The 26506-nt window shown below is 34.2% G+C and overlaps 1 protein-coding gene and 1 long non-coding RNA gene across 2 annotated transcripts; both read right to left on the bottom strand.

The window, feature by feature from the left end:
* Positions 1-10285: 10285 nt before the first annotated feature.
* LOC133876491 (uncharacterized) lies at positions 10286-11776 on the bottom strand. The gene is made up of 2 exons (XR_009901551.1): positions 11655-11776; positions 10286-10605 (listed from the first exon to the last, which is right to left on the bottom strand). It is a non-coding gene; the product is annotated as an uncharacterized LOC133876491 (long non-coding RNA).
* A 1474-nt stretch (positions 11777-13250) lies between these two features.
* Positions 13251-21408, bottom strand: LOC133875335 (peroxisomal membrane protein PEX14). Its single transcript, XM_062313438.1, has 13 exons — positions 21303-21408; positions 21121-21199; positions 19904-20142; positions 19724-19763; positions 19431-19624; positions 19020-19209; positions 18778-18867; positions 16647-16720; positions 16476-16518; positions 16311-16378; positions 14587-14631; positions 14434-14502; positions 13251-13929 (listed from the first exon to the last, which is right to left on the bottom strand). Exons 2-13 carry the CDS (start codon positions 21176-21178, stop codon positions 13453-13455), a joined length of 1587 nt encoding a protein of 528 aa, XP_062169422.1. The 5' UTR covers positions 21179-21199; positions 21303-21408; the 3' UTR covers positions 13251-13452.
* Positions 21409-26506: the final 5098 nt, after the last annotated feature.

Genomic DNA, 26506 nt, shown 5'->3' with positions numbered 1-26506 from the left:
CAATGGCGAAGCCAAGACTTTAGTTTAGGGAGGTCAAGAATTTTTTTTAAGAAAAATTATAAATGAAAAAAAAAAAAAAAAACTTAAAAAACTAAAATTGAACAAAAATTGATTAAAAAAATTACATAAATACTTCAACAAAATTTAATTATTTTTTAAAACATATAAATGTAATATACAAATTATTGTCCAAGATAGTCCAAAACGTTTCCTGATCATAGAGGAGGTGGTGGTGGAGATCGCTCCATCTTTTCTTTTCTTTTCCTAGCTTGGATATAGGGTGCGTTTGGGATTGCGATTTTGTAGACAATAAGTACGATTTTAAACCAAATCGCAGAACATAGATCGTTTGGGAACTGCGTTTTTAAAAATTGCGATTTGAAAAGGCAGAAAATCTGCTTTTTCAAATCGCAGATAAGATGGTGCTTTTTTGAAAACGCAGAATTTTAAAGGTAAATTCACGATTTTAAAGGCTAAACTGCGATTTTGCCAAACGCTTAACTGCATTTTTAAAAATCACTTTTTTCAAATCGCACATTTTAAAATCGTTATTTTAAATCGCACTTTTTGAAATCGCAAACCCAAACAGACCCTAACTATATGCAATTCCACAGTACACGTATTCACTACTGCCTTGTACTGCTAGCTTCAGCCACGTTTACTTCTAGTTTTCCCCTTCCACACACGTCTTCCGCACAAAGCCCAGCTTCCCACGTCTTCTTTTGGTCGGCTCTCCTTGCTAGAGCCCATAACAATTAGGCTCATAACATTTTGTTCTTAGATTGAGATTTTTTTTGCTGGTTATTGACCGTTTTGAATAGACTTTTCTCTCTGTCTTCTTGTTTGATGGATCAAGCTAGGTTAAGAAGATTTGTCAATTTGGTATCTCAATGGCTAAGAAGAGAGATTTGTCTGATGAATCGAGGACCCAGCAAGAAAACATTTTCCCACTGAAAATCTTCAACCCCAATTCTTGCTCGTTCTGTTGTGGCCGTGCTTGGGCTGGGATTCATTGATGCTGGGTATGCTTTCGTCTATTTTCTTTGATATTTTCTTTTTTCATTATATCTATCTTTCTCGTGTAAAAGGATTTCAATGTTCAGGTACAGTGGAGACTGGTCAAGCATTTGTACAGTGGAGTGATATCAAAGGAGACTGAGGACTTGCTAAAAGCTTGCAGCTTTTGTACTTGTTCCTTTCTGTATCTTTCTCATCTTTTCTTTCTGCAGGGAACCAGAAGCTTGAATTTATTTATTTTTTTGAGATTGGTGTAATTTTGAATTTGAAAGGCAAATGATTTCGTGTGTCAATTTTTTCTTTATTTCCTTGTGTTTAGTTCGAGTTATTTACAGCAAATGATGCTTGATTTTGTTAAGTGAATCCTCAAGTCTTGCATTGAGTAATAATGTTGTAATATGAACGTGAAACTGTTTTTTATATTTTTATATTTTTGGGATTTGTTTTATATATATATATATATAAAAAAACATGATTTAGTGACCTGCCATTTTTTGACGTGTCACTAAATCCCCATTAGTGATGTAGTAAGGAAAATGTTAGATTTACAACATCAATACAACAACTATACAACAATCCCTCACATGAGGGTGGGTCCCACATACTGGGGTCCACCCTTATGTGTGGGGTTATTGTACAGTTGTTGTATTGGTGTTGTACAAGAATCAAATCCCATGTAGTAATTAGTAACATTGGAGTCTATTCACTAATGACACGTCACTAAAACCTTCTTCTTCTTTTTGGTAGTGTTTCTTTTGTTTTACAGTAACGGCTCCAGACAATTCTTTTATATCTTTTGCATGAACTAGTTTCTCCATTTTCTCACATGATCAGAGTAATTACCATCGATAGTTTCAAATAAGGAAAAAATAAAGCAAAGATGATACTAACTTGTATTAAAAGATCATAAATATAATGTAATTAAAAGCAAATATGATATAAACGCGGATGTCAAGTTCATCAAATTCTAGTAGCCTCCTTGTATTCTGCTGCATAATTTTTCACTATATTTTATGGTTAATTGTAAGGTTATTCTGCCTTCCATGTCACAAATTTAACCACTCATTCAATTTGAAACTTGTTCCGTCTTCAATTGTCGAAGAAACATATTGGTGAAAAAAAAAAAACAAAAAAAAAAACCTCATGACCGACTTCTATTCTCTTATAGATGTAAAAATTGGAGATAGAACGATGAGAGAAAAAAAAAAAAAAAAAAAAATTGAATTCCACCTGCCATTGGGGATCAAAGACTAACATTAGTCGATGGCTCTGATACTACGAAGAAATATATAAGGTTGAGAAAATATAAAGAAAATAGCATAATAAGAAAAAATAGAAATAAAGGATTTTACGGGTAATTCGGTGTTAAACACCTACACTCATCACTATGGAAGAGTCCAAAGAGCTACATTTTACTCTTGTTTCTTAATGATTTTTACAATACCAATGATGTCTACTTATAGGGCTGGGAAATGAGAACGGTGAATACAATATAAATAAGGTAATCAAATCACAAAGATTTGACTATCACTCGCAACTAATAATCAATCACAAGGATTTTATGAAAATATATTCTAATAGATGGAGCGGTGTGGCTAAATCAATATATGTAGGGAATGCCTATTAATATCTTGGCCTATCGGACCCTCCAGGAGATGGTGGCGGTGATTGAGGTGGTCGTTGCATTAGTTTTGTTAAGAGCAAAGGTCGGCCTTTTCTTTGTTTTACAATAACAACTCCAGATAATTTTTTCGCATTCCTTGTATAAACCAACTCCTCCATTTTATCACCTGATCAGAGTAATTAGTACGGATAGTTTCAGATAAGAAAAAAATAAAGAAAAGATAGCGCTAACTGATATTAAAAGATCATAAATCTAGTGCAATTGGAATCAGACATGACATAAATGCGAGTGTTAAGTTCAACATAAATGAAGGTGTTAAGTTCATCTCAATTTTGATTGTGGAGTAAAACAGGCCCTCTAAATTAACTTCAATTAGATACCTAATTCAATCATCCCTTGACTCTCTCCCTTCCTCTATCTACTGTTCACACACACCCACAAGTAAACAAACACAAAATGTGAAGCAATAGCCTACACACATATATATGAGAAAATTTATCATTTTCAAAAAAAAATGACCTAGCATTTTCGCTTGCAGTGGTTTTATTATTTTTTGAAAAACAAAAAAATAAATAAATTATCAGTATGCCACGTAGGCAAAATTAGACAGAAATTGTGTCTACGGTTATACAACAATCATATATATAAAGTCTATTGAGCCTTATTCTTCTACAAAAGGCATTTTAAAGGAAGATGTTTGTTCAATAGACTTTATCAAGCCCATAACTCATGCATACATTGACAATGTGAAACACTAAACATATATGTGTGTGTGTAAAACAATACATACAAAATTTAGAGAGATGGGTGCTTCTCTTACCGTTGACGAAGAAGCTGCATGAAAGGAACATGATGGTAAGCAAAAGAAAAGCAAAGAGGAAGCGTCTCTTGACCTCAAACTCATGTTGCATTGTGGAAGAGACTCGCAAATATCACAATTATTATATAGCCGGTTTAAACCCCACTTTAGTCCTGTTCCTATACATGGGTCAAAGATGGAGAATAATAGAGGCAACAACCCTCGTTTCCTTCTTTTCCTTTTCTTTTACCGAGTCGTGTTGAAAAATCATAATCTAAAATATATAGTAAGAGTTTAGTATATATTTTCAAATTTTAGGACTTTTTTTATTCTCATTCATGCACTGATCGAGTCAAGTTGAAAAATCATTTTCTAAAATCCAATAACGTACAGAAAATGTACGTCAATTAAGGGGATAGACTAAGAGCTTTTATTTCAAATTTTCTTTATATGTACGGTGTACCCCCTTATTCCTTTCTTATTCTTTCCTTTTCCTTCACCGAATCAAGTTGAAGGTGATGCAGCAGCCAGCATGGACCAACATCAAGCGTCGGCTGGCATGTGCGTCCTCCTTAATCGCTAAGGCACTTCAAAACATAAATAATGGAATATGAACATCGATCTCGTTTTAGTCAAGGCATGCACAAAAAGGTCCATATATTATATATAGATCGAATAAACAAATTGCCTACTTGAATGTGGCATTCAAATTGTAGAAAAAAAAAAAAAAAAAAAAAAAAAAAAAAAAAAACATACAGAAATTTAAACCATCTCATGCAGAGAAACAAATTTAGCCCTTTGAAGGATTAATTTAACTCAAAAGAAAAATACATACAGAGGATTAATTGAAAAAGGCAGTTGATTTTATTGAGCTGGATTAGGGCAGCTATGTAGGATTCTTCAAGGCAAATAGGCATTATGCACTAAAACGAGGAATTAAAACTAACACCAAACATGAGACAGACCCAATCAATCTCCCCCTACTCTTAAATCATATGGTAACTGAAGCGTCAGTACTATTTGAATGAAAAATTCGAATTCCAGCCTTCGTGATCACCATTTAATTGAGACTCAAATGCTTGGCTTGAGCTGTTTAATTTGGACCTGATCGACTACCTTACCACTTCTATTCCAAGTTCTTCTGCTATGACGACGGGATTTTTCTTCCAAAAGCCAATGGCGTTGAAAGACCAGAAATGTTTTTTAAAAAAAAAAAAACCAAGTGTTGATTTGGAAACAATTAATAGATATTTCTATGATTTTAAATTTTATATTATCACGTCTAGGAACTTTCCGAATTATCAATAGCCATTAGTGTTAACCAATCAAATATTTAGAGTCAATCTTCAGCATTAAAATTATCTGGATGAAGCTTAGGTGAAACTAAGTGAAGTTCCAAACCGACTGATGTTGAAGAATCGGCAAATGAGTTGTGGTTAGGGGTGAAATGTCACTCGAACCCAGAGCTAGCTGGTTCTTTCCGAAATGCATTGAAGCGCAGCAGTTGACTGGACATCTACGGGTAAAGCACTGTTTTAGTGCGGGCCGTGAGAGTGGTACCAAATCGAGGCAAACTCTGAATACTAGATATGACCTCAAAATAATAGGCTAGTGAGACGATCGGGGATAAGCTTCATCGTTGAGAGGGAAACAACCCCGATCACCAACTAAGGCCCCTAAATGACCGCTCAGTGATAAAGGAGGTAGGGGTGCAGAGACATCCAGGAGGTTTGCCTAGAAGCAGCCATCTTTGAAAGAGTGCATAATAGCTCACTAATCAAGCGCTCTTACGCCGAAAATGAACAGGTCTAAGCGATCTGCAAAAGCTGTGGGATGAAAAAAGGCATCGGTAGAGGAGCGTTTCGCCTTAGGGGGAAGCACCTGCACGAGCAATGGTAGACGAAGCGAAAGTGAGAATGTCAACTTGAGTAACGCAAACATTGGTGAGAATCCAATGCCCTAAAAACCTAAGGGTTCCTCTGCAAGGTTTGTCCACGGAGGGTGAGTTAGATCCTAAGATTAGGCCGAAAGGCATAGTCAATGGACAATAGGTTAATATTCCTATACTGCCCCTTATTGGTATCAAGGGATGGAGGAGGCTAGGTTAGCCGAAAGATGGTTGTCGGTTTAAGGACACAAGGTGCCCCTGCTTTTTCAGGGTAAGAAAGGGGTCAGGTTGTGATGTCCCGAATATTATTTGTCATTTTAAGAATAAATTTAATGGGATAAATGACTAAAATTAATTTGACGCCTAAAAAATACAATAGGACGCGTAAAGAATATTCTATAGTCCAAAGAAATAAGTTTTATAAAAGAAAAATAAGAGAAAAAGAATTAGAAAGGAATAAATGAAGAAAATAATGCAAAATAGGATATATGTATATGGCGCTTCCGGACGCTATGTTGTGGGCGTCCGGACGGCCCTTTTTGGGCACACGTTCGCAAGTGAACGTGCGCCCGGACGGAAGACAATGCCCATCTGGACAGTACCTGTTCTGCGTGAGGCAGATGCCTCATTTCACGCGCATTCGGACGGTTTATGATGCCCGTCCGAACGGGGTCCGTTTTAAGGAGGGCATAACACCCTTTTCTTTTCGGCAACTCGGTTTTTCTTCCTCATTTCTATACGGTTTTTCACCTAAAAACTATGATATCTTGAAATCCAGCCGTCCAATCTTAGATCCGACTTCGATAACGTAATCATTAAAGCTCGATCTACGTTTTGACTAAACGTTTTAAGGTAATTAGCTAAACTTGCATTTTTGGAGATTTTTTATAAATCTTTTATAAATGAGTCTAACTTGGCATTTTCTCTAGATTTTGTGTTGTTTGGAGTTGTTAGGAGCTTCCCGAGCATTTGGTCTTTGCTTTTCGAATTTTTGGTAAGTTTTTCATAGACCTTAGTTTTTGAGTATTTTGTTAAATGCTATTTTATTGTGATTAACCCTAAGTAGTGCTTATGGGTTAGCAATATTGGGTTTATTAAAGTAATTAGAAATTATTGATAAATGTTTATGAATTTTAAGGTTTTAAGGGTAAATTAGTAATGTAGCTTTTGAGCGATTCAAAATGCTACCTAGTTTGATTATTGATTAGAATACTAAATAGTGCAATGTATTGTGTTTTTAACGGCACTTTATGATTGAGCTTAGAGTTGTTTGGAAATTGGGAGTACAAGCGATCTGAGGTGAGTATTCTACTCACTGAGAAAATATATATTTTTATATGTAATAGATTGATAAATATATATATATATATATATATATTGTTTATGAAACTGAACCGACCATATGATGAAATATGTGTTTTTGATAATTTGAATAGTTTGATTATGTTCAATTATATCAATGATGTTTAAGATTTGATGCATGAGCGAAGTATGTTGAATTGATTTAAAGTGTTTAAGTGTGTGCTGCAGTTGGGATTTAAATTATGCAAATTGTTTGAGAACATGTCATGTTGAAACTGTTTATGTTTTATGAAGAAACTATGATTTGAATGATTTCAAAGTATTTGATGAAATGTTGGATTCGTTTAGTTTTAAGTAAACATGATTTAGCAACTGCATGATTTTATAGCATGATACAGTAGTGAAACATATACTAGTCAAGCACAGAGCATAGAGCATGTAGTATAGAACATACATACAACAGCAGTACAACAGCAACAGAACACAGTAAAACAGCAATAAACACAATTAAACAGCAATTATCAACATCGTGGGGAACCTAAGCCCCAATTTCCCCAATTTCATGCATATCATGTATAGCATTGTTTAATTAGTGATGTTTTTATGTTATGAGTAGTTTTTATTAGACGTGTTGATATGCATAAGCGTCTTAAATGAAAAGAGTTTATGTATATTTATATCGGATAGTCGTATGTGTTAAAGAAACATTGAACTTGAATGTACATGGATTCATGACTGCTCAAGTGCGAGTAATGACATGTCTATGAGTAGGAAGGTTGACTATTATTGTTCTTCAGGAAATATGTGTTAGCATAATTGAGTTTAACTCTAATTCTCGCATGATCTACTGGCGTTCAAGGCATGAAGCTAAAATACGATTAGAGATGGTGTTGCAAGTATTATGTTGAAGGATGATATCCTAGTATGGAAGAGTAAGATGCCATGTTTTATTGCTTAAGACCTATGTGTAGGCGTGATATCTATAACGAAGTGATTGTGTGCACATGTCCGAGCCACCATTGAAAAGTATTATTATAGAGGGGTCTATATGTAGAAACTTTTAAGTGGTAGACTGAAACTTATACATATGTTCACAGCTATATAGTATGTTTTAAATGTTTTCTGGATAGTCAATGTTTACTGTATTAGCTATTGGTAAATTGTAACTGATATAGTGCTCGCATGACTAAAAATAAAATAAAAGTTGGTTCTTTGTGAAAATTCAATTAGTTTAATATCATTGAGGTCTTAGTATGTTTTATAGTGAGAAGGTAGACTCATTCTTTCACCTATGCGGATGGGAATACCACCACAATTGTGTAGATGATATTCTTATGATTGCAGGTACTCCTGATGCGGATGATGATCTGGTAACATTCTATTTGGGTTACTACGATTGAAGGCCGTAGCGACAGTCATAGTGGGATCGAATTGTGGTATCCTTATTTTGAGTACTTTTGTTTATGGTTTGTGACGTATGTGTCACGTATTCTTTTGTATAAGTCATTCTTTTGTAATAGTTATATGTTATTAAGCCTTAAACAGCTAGACTTGTGTTATGGCTCACTTTTGTATAGACAACAGGTTTATTTATAGTTATGTTTTTTCGCTATGTTTGATGGTATCATGATATATTCCGCTGTAGATATAATTATGCATATTAGGTACATGTTATGGGGCATGTGCCATATGTTGGTTGAGCACATGCCACTACGATTATTCGTTTAACGTTTTGTATAAAATAAAAATAATAATAAAAAAAAAAAAAAAAAAAGGTCGTCACACAGATAGTACTTTGGGCTGTCCCACAAGAAGTGGTAGCTTATCAAGCATTGAGTTTGAGGCCCATCTACAATATATATATATATATATATATATATATATAAACCGGTTTCCTAAAATCCTATAAACCGGTAACCCTAACCGGGGTACCCGATTATTCGGTTGCGGTTATTTTTGGTTTCCTTGATATCCAGTTAGCGGTTATTGGCGGTTAATAGCAGTTAATAATCGCCCTACTTGTACACCCGTACAAGCTGCATGCAAGGAACATGATGGTAAGCAAAAGAAAACCAAAGAGGAAGCGTCTCTTGATCTCAAACCTTAAGGGGGGGTGGTCTTGAAAAGCTTTAGAGCATGGTCCGGCCATTTCAAAAAATAAATAGGTTTCTACCATTATAAAAGTTGATAAAATCCGTTAATATGTCACGCTAGTACCAATTATATTGTGACATATGTTACTTATAATAAAAAAATTATTAAAAAAAATTAAAAACCAAATAAAAAATGCATACATATAAAAAAACAAACGGAGGAGAGTGGTCGAGTCACCATTTTGGCCAAATAGGAGGTGGCAAACCACCCCAAAGCCTGTCCATTGAAGATGACCTTCGTAATAATATTGAATTACCTCTTTAATCTTTTTATTGGTGTGAAAATATGAAATAACTAAAAAATATGGTGATGAAATATATAGCATTACCACTACGTAGTTTTTATTAATTAAAATAATTAAATTTGTTTATATATATTCTCTTATTTTTATCAATCATTAATATTTTAATTATTATTTTGAAACAATAGTTGATGAAATATATTAAACACTAATCAAATAATTGATTAAAATGTTATATTGATGTTTTAATAAAGATTGATATAATAAAGTGTAATTGTTGAAGTTTTATAATACTAAAGTATTTAGATTTGCAGAGAAATATACTAAAATTTTATTTCTAGTGTTTTTGCAACAAAATATTGACGTTAGAATTTGAAAAGTACCTTTGATGGACTATCATGATAGATATATGGTCACATAAATAACTTCTTCTTTTTTTTTCTTTTCTAAATGGTCACATAAATAACTTGATGGTAGTATTGTGCACGTACATCTTGCGTGTGAGCAGCCTCTTTATGTTAGAAATGAGCAATATATCCTTCAATAATAAGCATGTGAGTGTGTGTTAAAAAATATAGGATAAAAAAGAATTTTTTTTTTTTTTTTTTTTTTTCGTTTTTGATGAATATATATCATACATACTATACTGTCTTTGTCATAAAAAAACATAAAAGTCTGTTTCAGTTGAAGAAAAATGGATAAGAAAAGAAAAGGTATGGAGGAAATTAAAGGATTTTTTTTTTTATTTTGTTTTGTTTTGTTTGATGAAAATAGAGCAATTATTCACAGGAATACAGGAATATATATGTATCAAAAAAATATTTCAATATATTTTGAAAATTATAACCTAATATTTTGATCTTTGAAAATAATTTTCAATTTATTTTGAAGAAGTTAAATTATAATTACAACTAAGGATTAAATTAAAAACATAACTTTTTGTGTCTGTTGTAAATTAATTTGACCATGATTTCATTGAAAATTACCTAAATCATTTATTTTTTTTCACAATAATTCCAAAATTGGAAGCCAAACGAATTTAGAATATTAAGTTTCAATAAGGCTACACAAGTTTGTGAAGCAGAAACATCAATTATTGAGGTTCCCCCAAGATAACCATTCACTCATATGCTTATGCACACAGTTAATTGATCTGGTGATCAATCATTTAGATTTTATTGATTAGTGAGTTGAATTCGTCACAAATTTGTCATTGACCAAATTTTGTAGCTAAAAAATCAATTGAAGGAACAAGTTAACTGGCCGGAAGTGTCATGTGTCTTCTGTTAATACATTTATTCAATGCATGGTTGCTTCTGAAATGAAATTTGAGTAGAATCTATTTATGACATTTACGCCACATCAGGAGATGTCTAACACATGAAGTACAAGGAATGTCCATTAGGGATGAGGCCCTGAGGGCGCTGTAGGGAGTGGTGGCGGCGGTGCAGGTTCCCGTGGCTGCGCTCCCGAAATTAGTTTTGCCAAGAGTAAAGGTTGGCCTTTCCTTTGTTTTATGGTAACGGCTACAGACAATTCTTCTATATCTTTTGCATGAACTAGTTTCTCCATTTTTTCACCTGATCAAAGTAATTACATCGATAGTTTCAGACAAGGAAAAAATAAAACAAAGATGGTACTAACTCGTATTAAAAGATCATAAATACAGTGTAATTAAAAGTAGATCTGACATAAACGCAGGTACGTGTCAAGTTCATCAAATTCTAGTAGCATATTTTTCCACTATATTTTATGGTTGTAAGGCTATTCTGCCTTCTGTGCTACAATTTTTTTTTTCATTTTTTTTTTTATGAATAAGAGTTTTTTTTTTTTTTTAATTATGAATAAGAGGAAAAAAATTAAACCCTTCCATGCCACAAATTTGACCAAACATTCAATCAAGTTAATTATGGAGGTTAGACTTATATTTATATCAAGAAGAATTATTTATGAATATTGATGGTGTCAGAATATATTTCCATATAATTGTGATTGTAATCAAATATATCCTTGTGATTGATTATCAAATCCCTATGATATGAAAAATTGTTGGATTGGTGTACAGTACTTATCGAAGGATAAAGCGTCAACAATGCTAGATGAAACTCGTTCTGTCTTCAATTGCCGAAGAAACATATCTATTGGTGAAAAAAAAAAAAAAAAAAAAAACCCCTCACGGCTGACTTCTATTATCTGATACATGTGAAAATTGGAGATATAACGATGAGAGAAAGGAAAAAAAAAAAAATATGTGATCAAAGACCGGCATTAGTCGATGGCTTTAATACCATAAAAAAATATATAAGGTTAAGGAAATACAAAGAAAATAGCATGATAAGAAAAATAGAAATAAAGGATTTTACGGGTAGTTTGGTGTTAAACACGTAGGAAAGAGTCTAAATGACTACATTTTGCTCTTGTTTCTTAATTATTTTTACAATACTAACAATTCCTTACTTATAGGGAAAATGTGAAAGGTAAATACAATAGAAATAAGGTGTGATTATCACTCAAAGCTAATAATCAATTACAAGGATTTTAAGAAAATATATTCTAATAGATGGAGCGGATCGGCTAAATCAATATATACAAATTAAAATTTAGCGATCGAGAAGGGTGCTTCTCTTACCGGTGACGAACAAGCTGCATGGAAGGAACATGATGTTAAGCAACAGAAAACCAAAGAGGAAGCGTCTCTTGACCTCAAAGTACCTCATGTTGCAATATTGTGGAAGAGACTTGCAAATATCACAATTACTAAACTAATTAGTATATATATAGGCAGGTCAACCCTACCCACTTTTATCGAGTCGTGTTGAAAAATCATAATCTAAAAATCCAACAATAGAAAAACATTTTCCTACTAAATAGTTAAGAGTTTTTTATTCCCCTTCACCGAATGAAGTTGAAAAATCATTATCTAAAATCCAGTAACAGAAAATGTACGCCAACGGAGTAGTCTAAGAGCTTTTATTTCAAATTTTCAAAAGGTCAACTTTTCTTTATAATTTTCTATGTATCCTTTCCTTATCCATTACCGAATCAAGTTGAAAAATCGTCATCTAAAATCCAACTTCAATTAAAACTCTCTCCCTCCATTACCAAATTGTTGATCAAGTTTCCACCACATCACCTAGTGGCCAACTCACCTATTTAAATGTATTTAAAATGAGAGATCATACCCACAACCTGTTTGAAATTTCAATTATAGCTTTTTACGTTAAAACCTAAGGACCATTTTTTATTTGAGAACTTCTATTTGTCCTTTCTTCTGGTCCTTCTCCCATATAAATTTTTTAAAATTTAGTCATTGGATCTATAGGATCCATATGAATGAAGGTGTGGATCCTACAAATTTAATGGCTGATTTTTAAAAAAGTTGTATGGGAGAGAAAAAGAACATAAAACCATGATTACATCATAACAAACTTTCATATGAAGGTGATGCAGCATGCACCAACATCTTAATACCGATGGATAGAATACACAAACAGCCTACTGGAATGTTTGCAATTCAAATTCTAGAAAGAAAGAAAAAAACATACAGGACTTTAAAACATCTCATGCAGAGAAACCAAGCCCTTTGAAGGATTAATTTAACTCAAAAGAAAAATACATACAGAGGACTAGTGTGCATTGCCATGAACCTGAATTGAAAAAGACAGTTGTTTTTGTTGACCTGGATTAGGGCATGCTATGTGTAGGGTTCTTCAAGGCAAAAAGGCATTATGCACTAAAACGAGGAATAAAAACTAACATCAAACATGAGACAGACCCAATCAATCCTCCCCTGCTCTTAAATTATATGGTAACTGACCAATCACTTTTAGCTTGGAGGTTATCCCATCCCTAACAGATTCATATTCAACTGCTGAGAGGTCCAAGGTAAACACAGGCTAGCTGTCACAAGGTGGAATGGTTTAGGAATGACATGGATAAACTCCAGATTTGAGCTAATGTTTAGCTAAACTTAACTAACTCGAAACCAAACAGAGACACGTCGTGGTAGATGTAGAAACTAATGTGCAACTCCTATCAGCTAAATAAAACCAAGGGGTACACCTTTCTACCAGAGAATCTTTTCACAGTTGAATAAGCTAGGCAGTTAACATCGAACATTTAGAAAAAGGCCATAAGCATAACAAAAGAAATGGCTAGAAATGCTTGCAGACAATGAATGAAAATAATATTATTCATGCATAAATGGTTCCAAGTGGCTCTCTCATCATCTACTGAAACTTTATTTTCTCATAAAAACAAGTCAACATATCTTGCATTCAAATTCTGTTACAAGTACAGAATAGCAGTCGGATCACAATATTCGTTCAAGTAGATCGAAAATATACCATGGGAGGCTACTACTAGAAACCTAGTATTATGTATGTAGGTACCTTTGATCAAGTTGTTTAAACATATTCAATCCCGCTTTAGTTCTGTTCAAAACTGTGGTCATCTTCTTTTATCTCACTTGAGCTCCCACCATTAATCTCCACTGCTCCTCCAGATTCAGATATTTTTGTGATCCTCTGCAACTCATCAGTTACATCTGAAGGATGTGCTACTGACTGATCATCAGCCAGCTGTTCTATTGGAACAGATGGTTTCGGTCGTCGGATGGCTTCAGCTGCTTCTGGCATTGCAACTGGGGGTGGCTGAGGAGGGACCCATCTACGCTGAACTGGTTGCTCATTAGTTCGCACACCAAAAGATCCCACCTTGAGTTCATCTTCATTTTCAATCTCTGTTAGTTTAACATTTTTCCGTTGCCACCAAGGTACTGAACTGTCACCATTTGACTGATACATTAACCCATTGTCTTGTACATTGGAATTCAAGCCTTCACCATTTACTTGAGACTGAAATGCTTGGCTGGAGCTGTTTTGGGCCTGACTAACTTCCCACGGCTAATCAGGAGGACATAAGGTAATAATCAGTTTATTTTCCAAAGGAGAAAATCAATAATCAGTTTTATGTGGTCAGTACAAGAAATCCATTAGGAATTTTTTTTTCCACATTTTTAACAGAGATAAAAGTAACGAAGTGATAAGGATTATATTTCTATGATTTTAAATTTTATATAGCTTGCATCACGTCTAGGAACTTTCTCAATTATCAAAAAGAAATAGCCATTAGATCATTTCTTTTTTTTCTTTCAAATGGCCCAACCATTAAGTATGTTAAATGTTATTCATGCAGTCACCTATTGTAATGCTGGAATTCAAAAATTGGAAATGTCAATAACTGGCCCTCAGCCTGAGGAATAGCCACAAACTCTTCACAGACAATTAGACCAACAGAATCCAGCTTTAAGATTCTGTTCTAATTCAGTCAGTTTCCATTAGCCAATAAAATCTATTTCTGCAAAAACAAAGGACCTATATTTGAAGGAAAAGTGCTCAAAATCAAACCTTAGGTCTTGGTGCTAAACGAGGATTTGATGGTTGCTGATTAGGGTTTGGTGGTAGATCATTTATATCCTGTATATGAATTTAGAATAAAGAAGTATTAGCATTGACCTCGCAAACAAGCTGATCTCAACATAAAAATTACAAATAGTTTACTTTGATATTAGGAGGTCTCTCCCCTCTTTGGACCATGGCCATAATCTGCAGCACAATTATAAAAATCAATAAGCAGAGCTCATTCAAAACCCTAAGCAAGACACTAACATTACTTTTCTTTTTTCTTTGGTCTCTTTCTAAGCAATACAAGGGAAGCAAGCGAAATAAATCAAAAGAAAAACAAGGAAATGGGTGGAGCAGCCCAACAAAGACCCCAATACAACTAGAATAGTGCAACATAAACCTGAAGACTATTGAGAATGGGCAAAAAGATTGGCCCAGCCCAGCCAAATCTTGGCACACTGGCCAAGAAAAGGGCCTCAATAAACGGCATTTGAAGGGGCAGTCCAAAGTTGGAACTGCCTGTAGCAACACCTCCTGCAACATGCAAGCTTGGGAACCAAAATAGGGGAGAGGGCACTAGTAGCAGCTGGATCGGAGATGCTAGAGCGGGACCCCACCGCGATGCCCTATGGGAGAGGTACCCAGCGATGAAGGCATAGGGGACATTGAAACTGGATCTGCAATTGGATCGTAGAGGCCTCCATAGACTAAACAGGGGTACCAACTATGGAGATCCAAGTGTGAGGGAATAGGGGAGCCAGAAATCTGCTGAGTGAACCAAACAGGGGGCGGCGTGTGTAGTGCACAAGCATCAGAGGGGGTGATTGGCAGGTGGATCAAGGGCTGGGGAAAGCGAGGAGGAGGGGCGTTGGGGGTGGAGGGAGCGGGTACACAGTGCATCTGGCTTTCAAGTTGCAGACCAAAAAGAGAAAAAAGAAAGGAAAGGGAAGGGAAGGAGGAGGGAGGAGGAGCCTCCTCTCCGGCAGCGCTGAGAAGGAAGAAACAGAGGCTCAAAGGGGAAGATTCTGGAGAGGGAAAAGAGAGATGAGAGCTCTCTAGACACTAAAATTTGATATCAGTGGTAAAATGTCTCTGGCTTTACAATTAATCAAACATGAAGAAAATCAGAACCATTTATAGGCAGTAACTGGTTCCGAGTTGGAATAATAAAGATCCACGTTCATATAATCATATGATGTGCACCATTATATTTCAACACTCTACCCGTGGATCTAAATTCAACATCCAGTCATACAAATTCACACATTTTTTTTTCAGAAAATGGTAGTTAACTGATAACAGATATTAAAGCAGATATTTTATACAGATATGTTATGGACCTGAACGAAATTGAGTAATATTCACATGAATGATAATTTGACAGTCATGCCAACCACATGTTTTACCCTTCTTTTCTGTTTTTTATATGCATGAACATTTGTTCTGAAATTTTTGATAGCAAATAAAAAAATGGTTTAAATATAGTTAGACTGCATAAATTACTACTCAGATTAGAGGTAAGTCTAATAGTGTGGCCAGAGACGAGAGAACAAAAGCTTGTACATCACTAAATGGTAGTTTCATGCTCCCAGTTGCATTATGTAGTCATTCCCTCCCATATACAATCTCTACCACTGACTTTGGTGGAGTAGTTCCAAAAGACGTGGCCCACTCACAAAAGATAATCTAACGCTTCATACCTAGGTATTAAATTGCATTAATTTCCATATAGTTTTAAGTGACCAATCCACGTCTTTTCCCATAAGAATGATTAAAAATTACATGCAAACAGGTACTGCCCTCAAGAATATAATCATGCACTAAACAGTACATCTTCAGGAGGATTTCTCAACACTGGAGTGGTTAGGTTAACTACTTACCTCCATATATGACTTGGGGTGAGGTGCAATTGATGGTTCTGCAGATGTGGGAGGCGAGGATGATCTCACTGTACAGAAAATTATTTTATAATTATGAAACAATAAAATGTAAACAAATGGGAATTACACAATAGAGAACTGGCACTTGATCCCTAAATAAACAACCTGAGCGTGAGTCATAGTCCGCCTTGTCATGCAGATATGATTGCTGCAACACATTTTAAATTAGTACGTCCTTAAAATTTAGACAAGTCAAATGTGGATGAGAGAATGTGCACTCGAAATCTTCTTTAGAGAGCATGAAACATTCTCAATTTATGCCTACATTCAACTCACCTTTGAACTTGATATAGTGACTCGGTGATCTTCTGGATCAACAAAAGAGGCTCTCACTTGGGTGTTCGTTTGTCCTGATGATTAGGCATAAAGAAAGAATATTAATAATAAGTTTACCAGATTAGTAACTGGTTAGACATAATTTTCTGTTATGTCCTTAAACTTCTAACAAAGAAAATTGGAACTAAGAATGTTAGATATTTTCTCAATGAGCAAGAGGATAATTTCCTGTTATGTCCTTCAACTTCTAACAAAGAAAATTGGTACTAAGAATGTTAGATATTTTCTCAATGAGCAAGAGGATTCCAGGACCAACCGCACCACCAACAATGAATCAAGGACACTATTCAGCATTGTATTAGACTACCTAACCAAAGGTATACAATAGCATTGATAGCCAAGAAACAAATCTAAGAACCAAGATAATAACTTGACAGATTGTTCAGGCACTAAACTAGGTACCCATGCACTTCCACAGTCTTAGTGTATACCTTACATATAACATGCATTCATGATACGTGTGACATTGCTGCAAGATGGTCAGGAATCAGACACCTCTAACAATTCTCTAGTAAAAAAATAAAATAAAATAAAATAAAAGAGGTATAAAAAAGCGGTAATCTAAGCAAATAGTATAAAGTAACTATAATCTGTTCCATTATTTCTTAGAAATTTTGGCTATGTTTAGCAAATGACTTTTGCATTTTTTTTTTTTTTTTAAAAAAGTTAACTTTCTTTCAACATATTTACCAAACAACATTCTTCACTTTTCTCTCACAAAAAATTCAAAACTTCATTCTACTTTATATCACATCAATCAATTCCTTCCTCTTTTCCCCAACCAAAACCATTTACCAAACACACCCTTAGTATTCTCTCCATTCTAAAGTCTAGCCAATCACAAGATTTGGTCAAATATAGAAATTTTTAAAGTTCTTTCTTTTTTCTTCCCCCTTTCAACCAGGCATGCGGGGCCACATCATCTTTATGTCTTCTAAAACATAACTCTTAGAATAAGTAATGACACATTAAGACATCACTAACTTATTCACAAAATATTTCCGTTAGAAATATTAATTAAATTATCAAATTTATTATCTGCCATCAGTTTAAAATTTTGGAACAATCATTGGTTTTACATGGTATCAAAGCGGTCGTCTTGAGATTAAACTTGACTCTACACTTTATCTCCTATTTCAGATAAATATTTCACATGTTAGACTCCACTTATCAAGGGGAGTTAAAGCCCACATATGAAAATGGTGTTAAGATTTTGATTAAATGATTAAATTTAGTACTTCCCATTAACTTAAGCTTTTGAGATAGTTGATAATTTATTAGTCTCAACTTTGCCAATATTTTTTTAGAAGTCTGAAAATGCCCCAATGACAAGCTAAAATTTGGAATTAAAAAGGAAAACTATTTTATTTTTTCTTTTTTTGATAAGTCAATCAATTTCATTAGAAAGTACAGAGGACGTAACCCAAATACACAAAAAGGATACAAGAAATACCTCCAATTAGGGAGAAAAAGAAGAACACAAGTCTAGAAAGTCCGCAAAACTAGAAAAGTGAGGGCTACAGTACACCACTTCATAAAGGGAAATTTCTAAAAGAATCCAACTCTACAAATATCCTAAAGTTGGTATAAGCACCGAGGATTTAGGTTCCATAGTCACCTTCCCTTGAACAAAAAGAAAGCCCTCCTTCATTGTCTCCCCCCTCCCTCCCTCCCTCCCTTTGGCAAGTGTAAATCCTTCGTTGTTACTTATCAAAAAAAAAAGTGTAAATCCTTCGTTCTCAGTAAAACCACCCACCAAAATGGGCCACAATCCCCAATTATGCCTATCCAATGCTAAAGCTTTCGGTGTTTAATGGCTAGATGTGTATACATTAGCAACTTAGAAGCTTATGGTGGAGAGTAGTAAAAGATTAAGTTGCTTAGCCATCAAGTCCCAATAAGATGTGTAAACTCAACCTTAAGACATAGACATTATAGTATGAAGCGCTAAAGGCATCAAATCAAAAACTAAACTCTTTGTAGAATTGCAGATAAAAATGATGCTACATGTTCTTCAAGCACAACGGTCCCATAAATATGCTTGTTTAATCAGAAAGAAACTTCTCAGTACCTTCCAATTTACTTATGGCATTAGTCATTGACTTCATTTCACGTACTTGTACATCTAAGAGATTTGTAAACTCTTCAAAGAATCTCCTCTCTGATAATGTATAGAACAAGATGTAGTGATCAAAAGAGATATTACTGATCAGTGAACAATGAAAACTAAATAGTAAAGAGAAAAAAACATTAAAGCAAGAAATACAGGAATCTCTTCAAACAAAATCAGCTAAAAACCCAGCATAAACCCACCTTCGTTTCTTGAACGCAACATTTCTTGGCTTGCTTTTGCAACATCAGCAGCTGCAGCTGCAGCTGCTTTTGCAGCGGCTGCTGCTTCTTCTGCCACACTTGGTTTTGAATCTGTTTTTTCCACAAGGTCATTTTCTTCCCCCAATGCAACCTTGCGTATCCAAGACTTCAGCCTGGGTAAAATAGCATTCTAGAATAGGGAAATATTTAATCAATTAATGTGAGCAAGCTTGAGATATCAAATAGTGAAAATCAGCTACACACAACCAGTTGGCCACAAGTGACATTGGGTGCAAGAACCATACAAAAGCATGCAGTATACAGCACTAGAAAATAAAAATAAAAGGATAGCTATTAGCATGTCTGACTACTGGAAGGCATGATAGGAGGGAGAGAGGTTAATGTTGATACCTTAACTACTACAGCTGTTCCAGCACCTGAAACCGCCAGTAATCCTACAGCAAGAATAGCATGAGACCAGTGAAATCTGAATAGCGTTGCAGTACCCACTGAGGAAACGGCAGCGGTAGGAGCAGCTGCTGCTGGTTGCAGATTTTGTATTGGGGCCTGTGGCTGAATGCTTGATGATGACTTCACCTGCCCATCTGTTAGCATTACGAAAAATTATACATTAACATTAGTGATATAAGGGTTAGTCAACTCTGGTCGAACCCAAATCCCACATCCACAGTAATACTAATTACCTTGATTAAAGCTGGCTGACTGCGCACTTGGTTGTGGATCCTGTAGTTTCCAGAGAAAGTCAGGCATGAAAAAACGAACAGACATTGGTAAATTGCATATAAACGAATGCTCTAGATGACAATTCAATCGTGTATTATAGCAAAAACTAAAGTAAAGAAAAGATTAAATAACCCACATACAGGCACACGTCTAAAGGACTCATCTATCTCCTCCTTTGTAAGGCCCTTCTTCTCAAGAAACGACCTTCTGAAGATAACTGGTGAGCCCCTAACTTTCGGGTGCGAAAGAAACTTCACCGCATTCTCCACTTGTTCCTCTCGCATAGGCTCAGAGTTCACAAACACCGATGGCGTAGATATTGGATTGGGAGCCTCGGCCCCAGACTCTTGCTGATCCTGATTCGTTGGTTGTGCAAGTTCTGTTGCTCAAGTTTAGAAAGACCAATTTTTTAAACTTGAGCATATAGCTTTTCTAAATTTACGAAATCTTAAAACAAGCCCAAAACAGCATAAGTGCAAGTACTACAAAACACTAGAAAAAAAAACAGGCTCATGGTCATAAAATCGATCAAGAACATCAAAATATGATGCTTTTAAGCTCGACAAGGACTTCAACACAGACGACTTGTCTGATATACATAGCATATCTTTTTTTTCTTTTTTCTTTTTATGAATAAAAGCTTTCATTGAACAACAAACACTACAACACTCCAGTAAAGACTGGAACACAATCCCAAACGGATTACAACTAACAAAGGCTAAATCAAGCCTACACAACCACCAACAACCCCTGCTTCCTCACCACAAACAGCAAGGCAGCAGACCAAAAACATCAACAAACTGCCCAAATTCTGCAGAAATCCAGAACATACAAATCAAACACACAACACACTAACAACAGCAACTCTACTACTCAACCCACTGCAACAGAGAACTACAGCAAGGCAGCAGGACTGCCCAAAATCTGCAGAAACAGAACAAACAAATCAAACAGCAACTCTACTACTCAATCCTCTGCAACAGAGAGCTACACCAACACATGCCGGTTCCAACACTGTACAATGGACATGCTTCGGTTGAGATTCTTGAAATGCCCTTTGGCCAAGATTCTAGCACGGACTTCCCATCTTATACATAGCATATCTTTTTCCCAATTAACAATTTTCTCTAGCCACCTTTTGCAGAAATTGTGAAATTAAAATTCAGAAACCAAAACAAAAGAGTGGCTCTAATGAGCCAACAGCCCAAAAACAAAGAACAATAAATAAAGCAATATGAAAAAAAAAAAAAAAAAAAAAAAAAAAAAAGAAGAAGAAGGGCCCAAACAAATTGACAAAAATATGTAATATTAGAGAGAGAAAAGAGGAAAAAAAAAAAAAAAAGAAGCAAAATCAGACCTGGTTTCGGTGGATTCCCGTCCGTTGGGTTGGGGGAAGCGGCGGATTGAGTCGCCATAGCCAATTACAGAAGCAACCACTGAAGGAAATGAGACGAAATATTGTCGAAGCTTCAAATAGAATACTCTAAAAATAATAATAACAACATAGCAAAAAGCAGAGTCCATGATAAAAGTGCTTACAGGGAGGTGAGGTCAGGTCAGAGGAAAGAGAAGCTGAGGGCTCAGAGCCGGAGGTGGACTTTGCTCATCCCAAAGCGTATTTTTATTGATAGCATTGGCATTGGCATTGGCAGCTCCTACGGACGACAAAAACCGTTTAGATAATATGAGAAATGCTAGATTTTTTAAATTTTCTTTCACTAAATTTTGTGTTACATTCTTGCGAGATTGTAAAACATTTTCTAAAAAAAATAGATTATGTAATACGTTATTTGAAAATTAAATTTTGAAGAAAAATTTTGAGATGCGTAACATTTTCTATATAATATAAATAGTATAACGCTCTATGGCCGGTGCTAATTGCTCTATCTAACTGTCTAATATTTACGGCTTTGTAATTTTTAACGCAATCAACAATTTTAATATGAACATGATATGAAATTGGCAAATTAAAATTTAGTGTGACAATATTTAGATTAAATTGGGTCAACCCGATTAGATACTATTAATAAGCAAGTCAATCTCAAATCAATGTGTTAACCTACAATTGATCCACATAATTCGTACAAATTTAAATTATATTTCAACTCCATCTTTGTCTCCTTCGAGTAATAATTAATGGTAATGCGTAGCGAGAAGGCTTTATCGTGTTATTTGTTAGAATGTAATCTTTTTATTATTATTATTACTATGTATTTGTTTATGTAAATAAACTTTATTGAATTGAAATATTATTTTGATTATATATTGGGCTAAAAAGTTGAGTTATATTTATTACTTATGGTTACAATAATTGAATATTGATTTTTATTTTTATTTTTTTACGGTGATATCAATTATCAAATTGATTTTTATGAATATAGTTGGGAATATGTATAATTGATCTAATGTATGCTTATAAAATATGAAATTGAGTTAATTAGGTCATACCAATTACTTGGGTCAATTTAACTCATTGATATTAAACAGATCGAAATTGATTGAAATGAGTCATGTTCAATATCTAAAATAATCTATTTATTAAACGGATTATGCGGGTTGTGTCGTATCACCATTTTATTTAAATAGGTCGTATTATGATTGTTGAATTTGACTCATTTAATTAAATTAAATAGGTTAAAATTAAGGTTGGTAATTTTTGACATGACCCGCAAATCCGACACAAAATTATAGGGTTTGGGTTTAGGATAAACGGGTTAACGGGTTGACCTGTTTATGACATGTTTATAAATAGGTCAACTCGTCAACCCGTTTATTTATTAAAAAAAAAATCAAAATTTTAGAATGAGACACTGTTCTCGTGGCTTGGTGTTAGAATGATAGTATGTTAAAGCAGGTTGTTGGTGGCTTGGTGCTACGGAATTTAAGTTTAAGTGAAATGCCCCATTATTGGCTCATATATTCCTAATCAAAATTCAAAACCCATTTAAAAAATCTTTAAAAACCAATCGGGTCAGGTTGGGTTGACACGACCCATTGACTAAACGAGTTAATTGTGTCAAGTTCGGGCTGGCTTAAACGGGTTGGCGAGTCAACCAAATTGACCCGAATCTGATACGATTACCCGTTTTGTCAACCCTAGTTAAAATTGCACCAACCCGACCGATGAACCCCAAATGGCCACTCCTATTTATATCCATTGCTTTCCACTCGTGTTTTCTTGGGCCCAATTTGTTGTTGTGAGAGGATATATCATGGGCCTATTTTAACATTTCATGGGCTCTCCTCGAGTTTGTCACCCACATAAAAGGCCGTGGTATTTCCGGATCCGTTTATGACACAACTTGTATGCGTTTCGTCGCTATAAAAAAAACCTTTGGCCCATAAGACGACCTTTGTGCTTGATTTTTTGTTTTTTTAAAAGAAACGAGAAAAAAACCAACAAAAACATAGAGTTACAAGAGGTCGAATCTAACATACAGGCATAAGTAATTATAAAATAAAAGGAGAAATGTTAGAAGTACTAAATCTTTTACCAAGAGATGAGTATTAAGATAATGTAGACCTTATTCATTGATACATGTAGCATTTTTTTTTATTAATTGTTTCGATAATCTCCAATGAATAAGTTCTACATCATCTTAATACCCATCTCTTAATAAAAGATTTAATACATTTAGCATTTGTTAAATAAAAGCGTCCCTCCCTACAAATTCGAGTCATTTTTTCCATGGAAACCTTTAATAAAATTATAAACTATTTCACATGTATTGTCCAAATTGCATAACATCCTTATCCTGATAATGAAGTAAAGGGCCTACAAATTAAGGTAATGGCCTTCAACCATTTAACTAGTAAGAATATCTCAATTGCTTAGCCATTATGCATTCGTAGCTAAAATAGTTAACAAAAATGCCAAAAAAAAAAAAAAAAAAAAAAAAAACACTTGCATTGATTATGTCAAACCAAATGCAAAATGCGTTCATGAATATTGTTTGTTTCTCTCCTTGCTTGGCCTGTTGCCCCTTGTGCGCACCCATTTCTCTCAACATTTCCCTCACTATCGTGGCTTGGAGCGACCGAAGAGAGAGTATAGTGGCAACTCTCACATGCTCTACCACCTCCATCTTATTTGTGTTTTTTTTTTTTTTGCGATTTCTCTCCCATTTCCGTAGTTTGTGATTTCTCTCTCCTACATTTCTCAACAATTTGTGCAATGGGTATTTCATTCGGTCACTACAAAAAACCCAGCAAATCGCCACGTGTTTACAGTACCAGTTACTGTAGACACGTGGCCAGATGGCCACGTGTCTTACTGGCCACGTGGCCATCTGTGGCGTAAAAACAATTGGCCGCGTGTATGAATACACGTGACCATCTGGCCGCGTGTATGAATACACGTGACCATCTGGCCACGTGTATTTTATCAACGTGGCCATGTAAAAATCCACGTGGCTGAATTTGGCCACGTGGCCATCTGGCCACGTGTACGAATTGGACACGTGGCCTTCTGTTGGCCACGTGTAAGTACACCACGTGGCCAACTGGTATTTTTTTAAAAAAAAAAATTTGGAATTCTTTTTAAAAAAAAAAAAAAAAAAAAAAAAAAAAAAAAAAAACAAACAAATAGTATGTACTACACATGATAATATTACTATGTACACTATACCAAATTAGAGTTTATAAACTAATTAGTTTATACAGTATTCAAATAAATACTTGTATTTAAATTTTTTTGAATTTATTTTTATAAAAAATTCTTATTATATACCCCAACCTTAGATTTGTGCTATATTTAGTTATGGTTTATAATTATATATAATATGTATTGTACTTATGGTTATGTTTTAGGGTTTACATGCAGGTTGAGTTTCTTAAATATGGTTTATGCGTTAGGACTTAATTTATTGTATGTGTAGTACATACTCTCAGGGTTAGGGTTCGTATTTGCGTATTACAAATAACACCTGCAGAGAAGCCAAACTTGTCAAATAGAACATCCATTTGAATGTGTTGGCCTTGTGGTCCCGATCATTATAGCATACCTTACACAAGTATAAATTTGCATGCCTCTATCATTTGATCCAGTTCAATGTTCAAAACTTGGTCGAACTATCATTTAATCCTAGAGTTAGGGTTTATAACTATATATATAGTATATATATTTAGGGTTAGGGTTTATAGCTATATATAGTACATACACTTAAGATTAGGGTTAAGGTTAGGGTTTACGGCTTACATATAGTTTATACACTTAAGGTTATGGGTTTTAGGGTTCAATTTTATGGTCAGGGTTTAGTATAGTATATATATATATACTTAGTGGTAGGGTTTAAATTTAGGGTTAGGATTTAGTTTTAATTTATAGTTTACGGTTTAGTTTTATGGCTTAGGGTTTAGCAATGTGTACAGTACATACACTTAGGGTTGCATGGGTTTGTATTTGTATTTACATCAATTAATTATATATATATATATATATATATATATATATATATATATATATATATATATATATATATATATATATATATAAAATTTAAATTATATTGAATTATAATTTATTTTTTTAATATATCATTTTTTAATGATATACCTCTCATTTTTTTCCCCGAAGTTAGTTACCATGATGTGTACTTCATTTACACCTGCAGAGAAGCCAAACTTGTCAAATAGAACATCCATCTCAATGTGTTGGCCTTGTGGTCCCGATCATTATAGCATACATTATACAAATATAATTTTGCATGCCTCTATCATTTGATCCAGTTCAATGTTCAAAAGTTGGTCGAACTGTGACTAACTCACTCCACGGGGGTGAAAACAGTATTTGTCACCAGCTCAAGTCCCATAATGTTGATTTATGAATTTTATCAAATTGTAAGCATAAAAAAAAAAAGGTTTGGTATATATATTATAACATCAAATTAAGGTTTGGTTTTGTAAACCATCTACGTTAAGAAAAAAAATAAAATGCAACATAACAAAGTTAAAAATCCTATCCATAATACTATATACATATATAATATATATGCACGCATGCATGTAAACGGCGTGCCGAAACTATATACATTTATAACGACTTGTATATACTTTAACATTGGGGTTTATGGCTATATATATATATAGTATACTTATATAGCTATATACAGTATATACACTTAGGGTTAGGGTTTATAGCTATATATAGTATATACACTTAGAGTTAGGGTTTATAGATATATATAATAGGTATATATACTTAGTGTTAAGGTTTATGTCTATATATAGTACTAAATGCATAATTAAACCAAATTTGTGCTATATATATATATGCATAATTATACGAAGAGGAACAAAAAAAAATATGCAACATAACAAAGTACATACACTTAGGGTTAGGGTTTATGGCTATATATGGTATATAGACATAGGGTTAGGGTTTATGGGCTATGTGCAATATGTTTATAGTATATTTACGTTTTACGTGTTGAGTATTTTACATATATATGGCATACTTATAAGTAAACCCTAACTCTAATTAGGCTTTGCGTTAATAGAATACTAATCTAATAAAACCCTAACCCTATATATATATATGAAATATATCATTTATATAGAATATTATACAGTATTCACGTCAAGAAATTTATATACACAGTATATATATATATACCTAGACTTAGGGTTTAAGATTTAGTTTTAGGGTTATCGTTTAGGGTTTAGTTTTATGGGTTAGAGTTTACATAAACCTTAAAACATATTTGTTTTAGGGCTCAGGGTTTAAAACTATATATATTACATAC

This window comes from Alnus glutinosa, chromosome 8 (assembly GCF_958979055.1).
Source record: "Alnus glutinosa chromosome 8, dhAlnGlut1.1, whole genome shotgun sequence".
Lineage (NCBI taxonomy): Eukaryota > Viridiplantae > Streptophyta > Magnoliopsida > Fagales > Betulaceae > Alnus > Alnus glutinosa.
The sequence above is the reverse complement of the archived record's forward strand: the minus strand, read 5'-3'. Positions and strand labels throughout refer to the sequence as shown.

Coding starts and splice junctions, on each gene's coding strand:
- LOC133875335 (XM_062313438.1), bottom strand. CDS start 21,178: ATGGCGACTCAATCCGCCGCTTCCCCCAACCCAACGGACGGGAATCCA. Junction 16,519..16,646: donor TCACTATATCAAGTTCAAAG/GTGAGTTGAATG, acceptor AATGTGTTGCAG/CAATCATATCTGCATGACAA. Junction 13,930..14,433: donor GTTTAGCACCAAGACCTAAG/GTTTGATTTTGA, acceptor CCTCCTGATTAG/CCGTGGGAAGTTAGTCAGGC.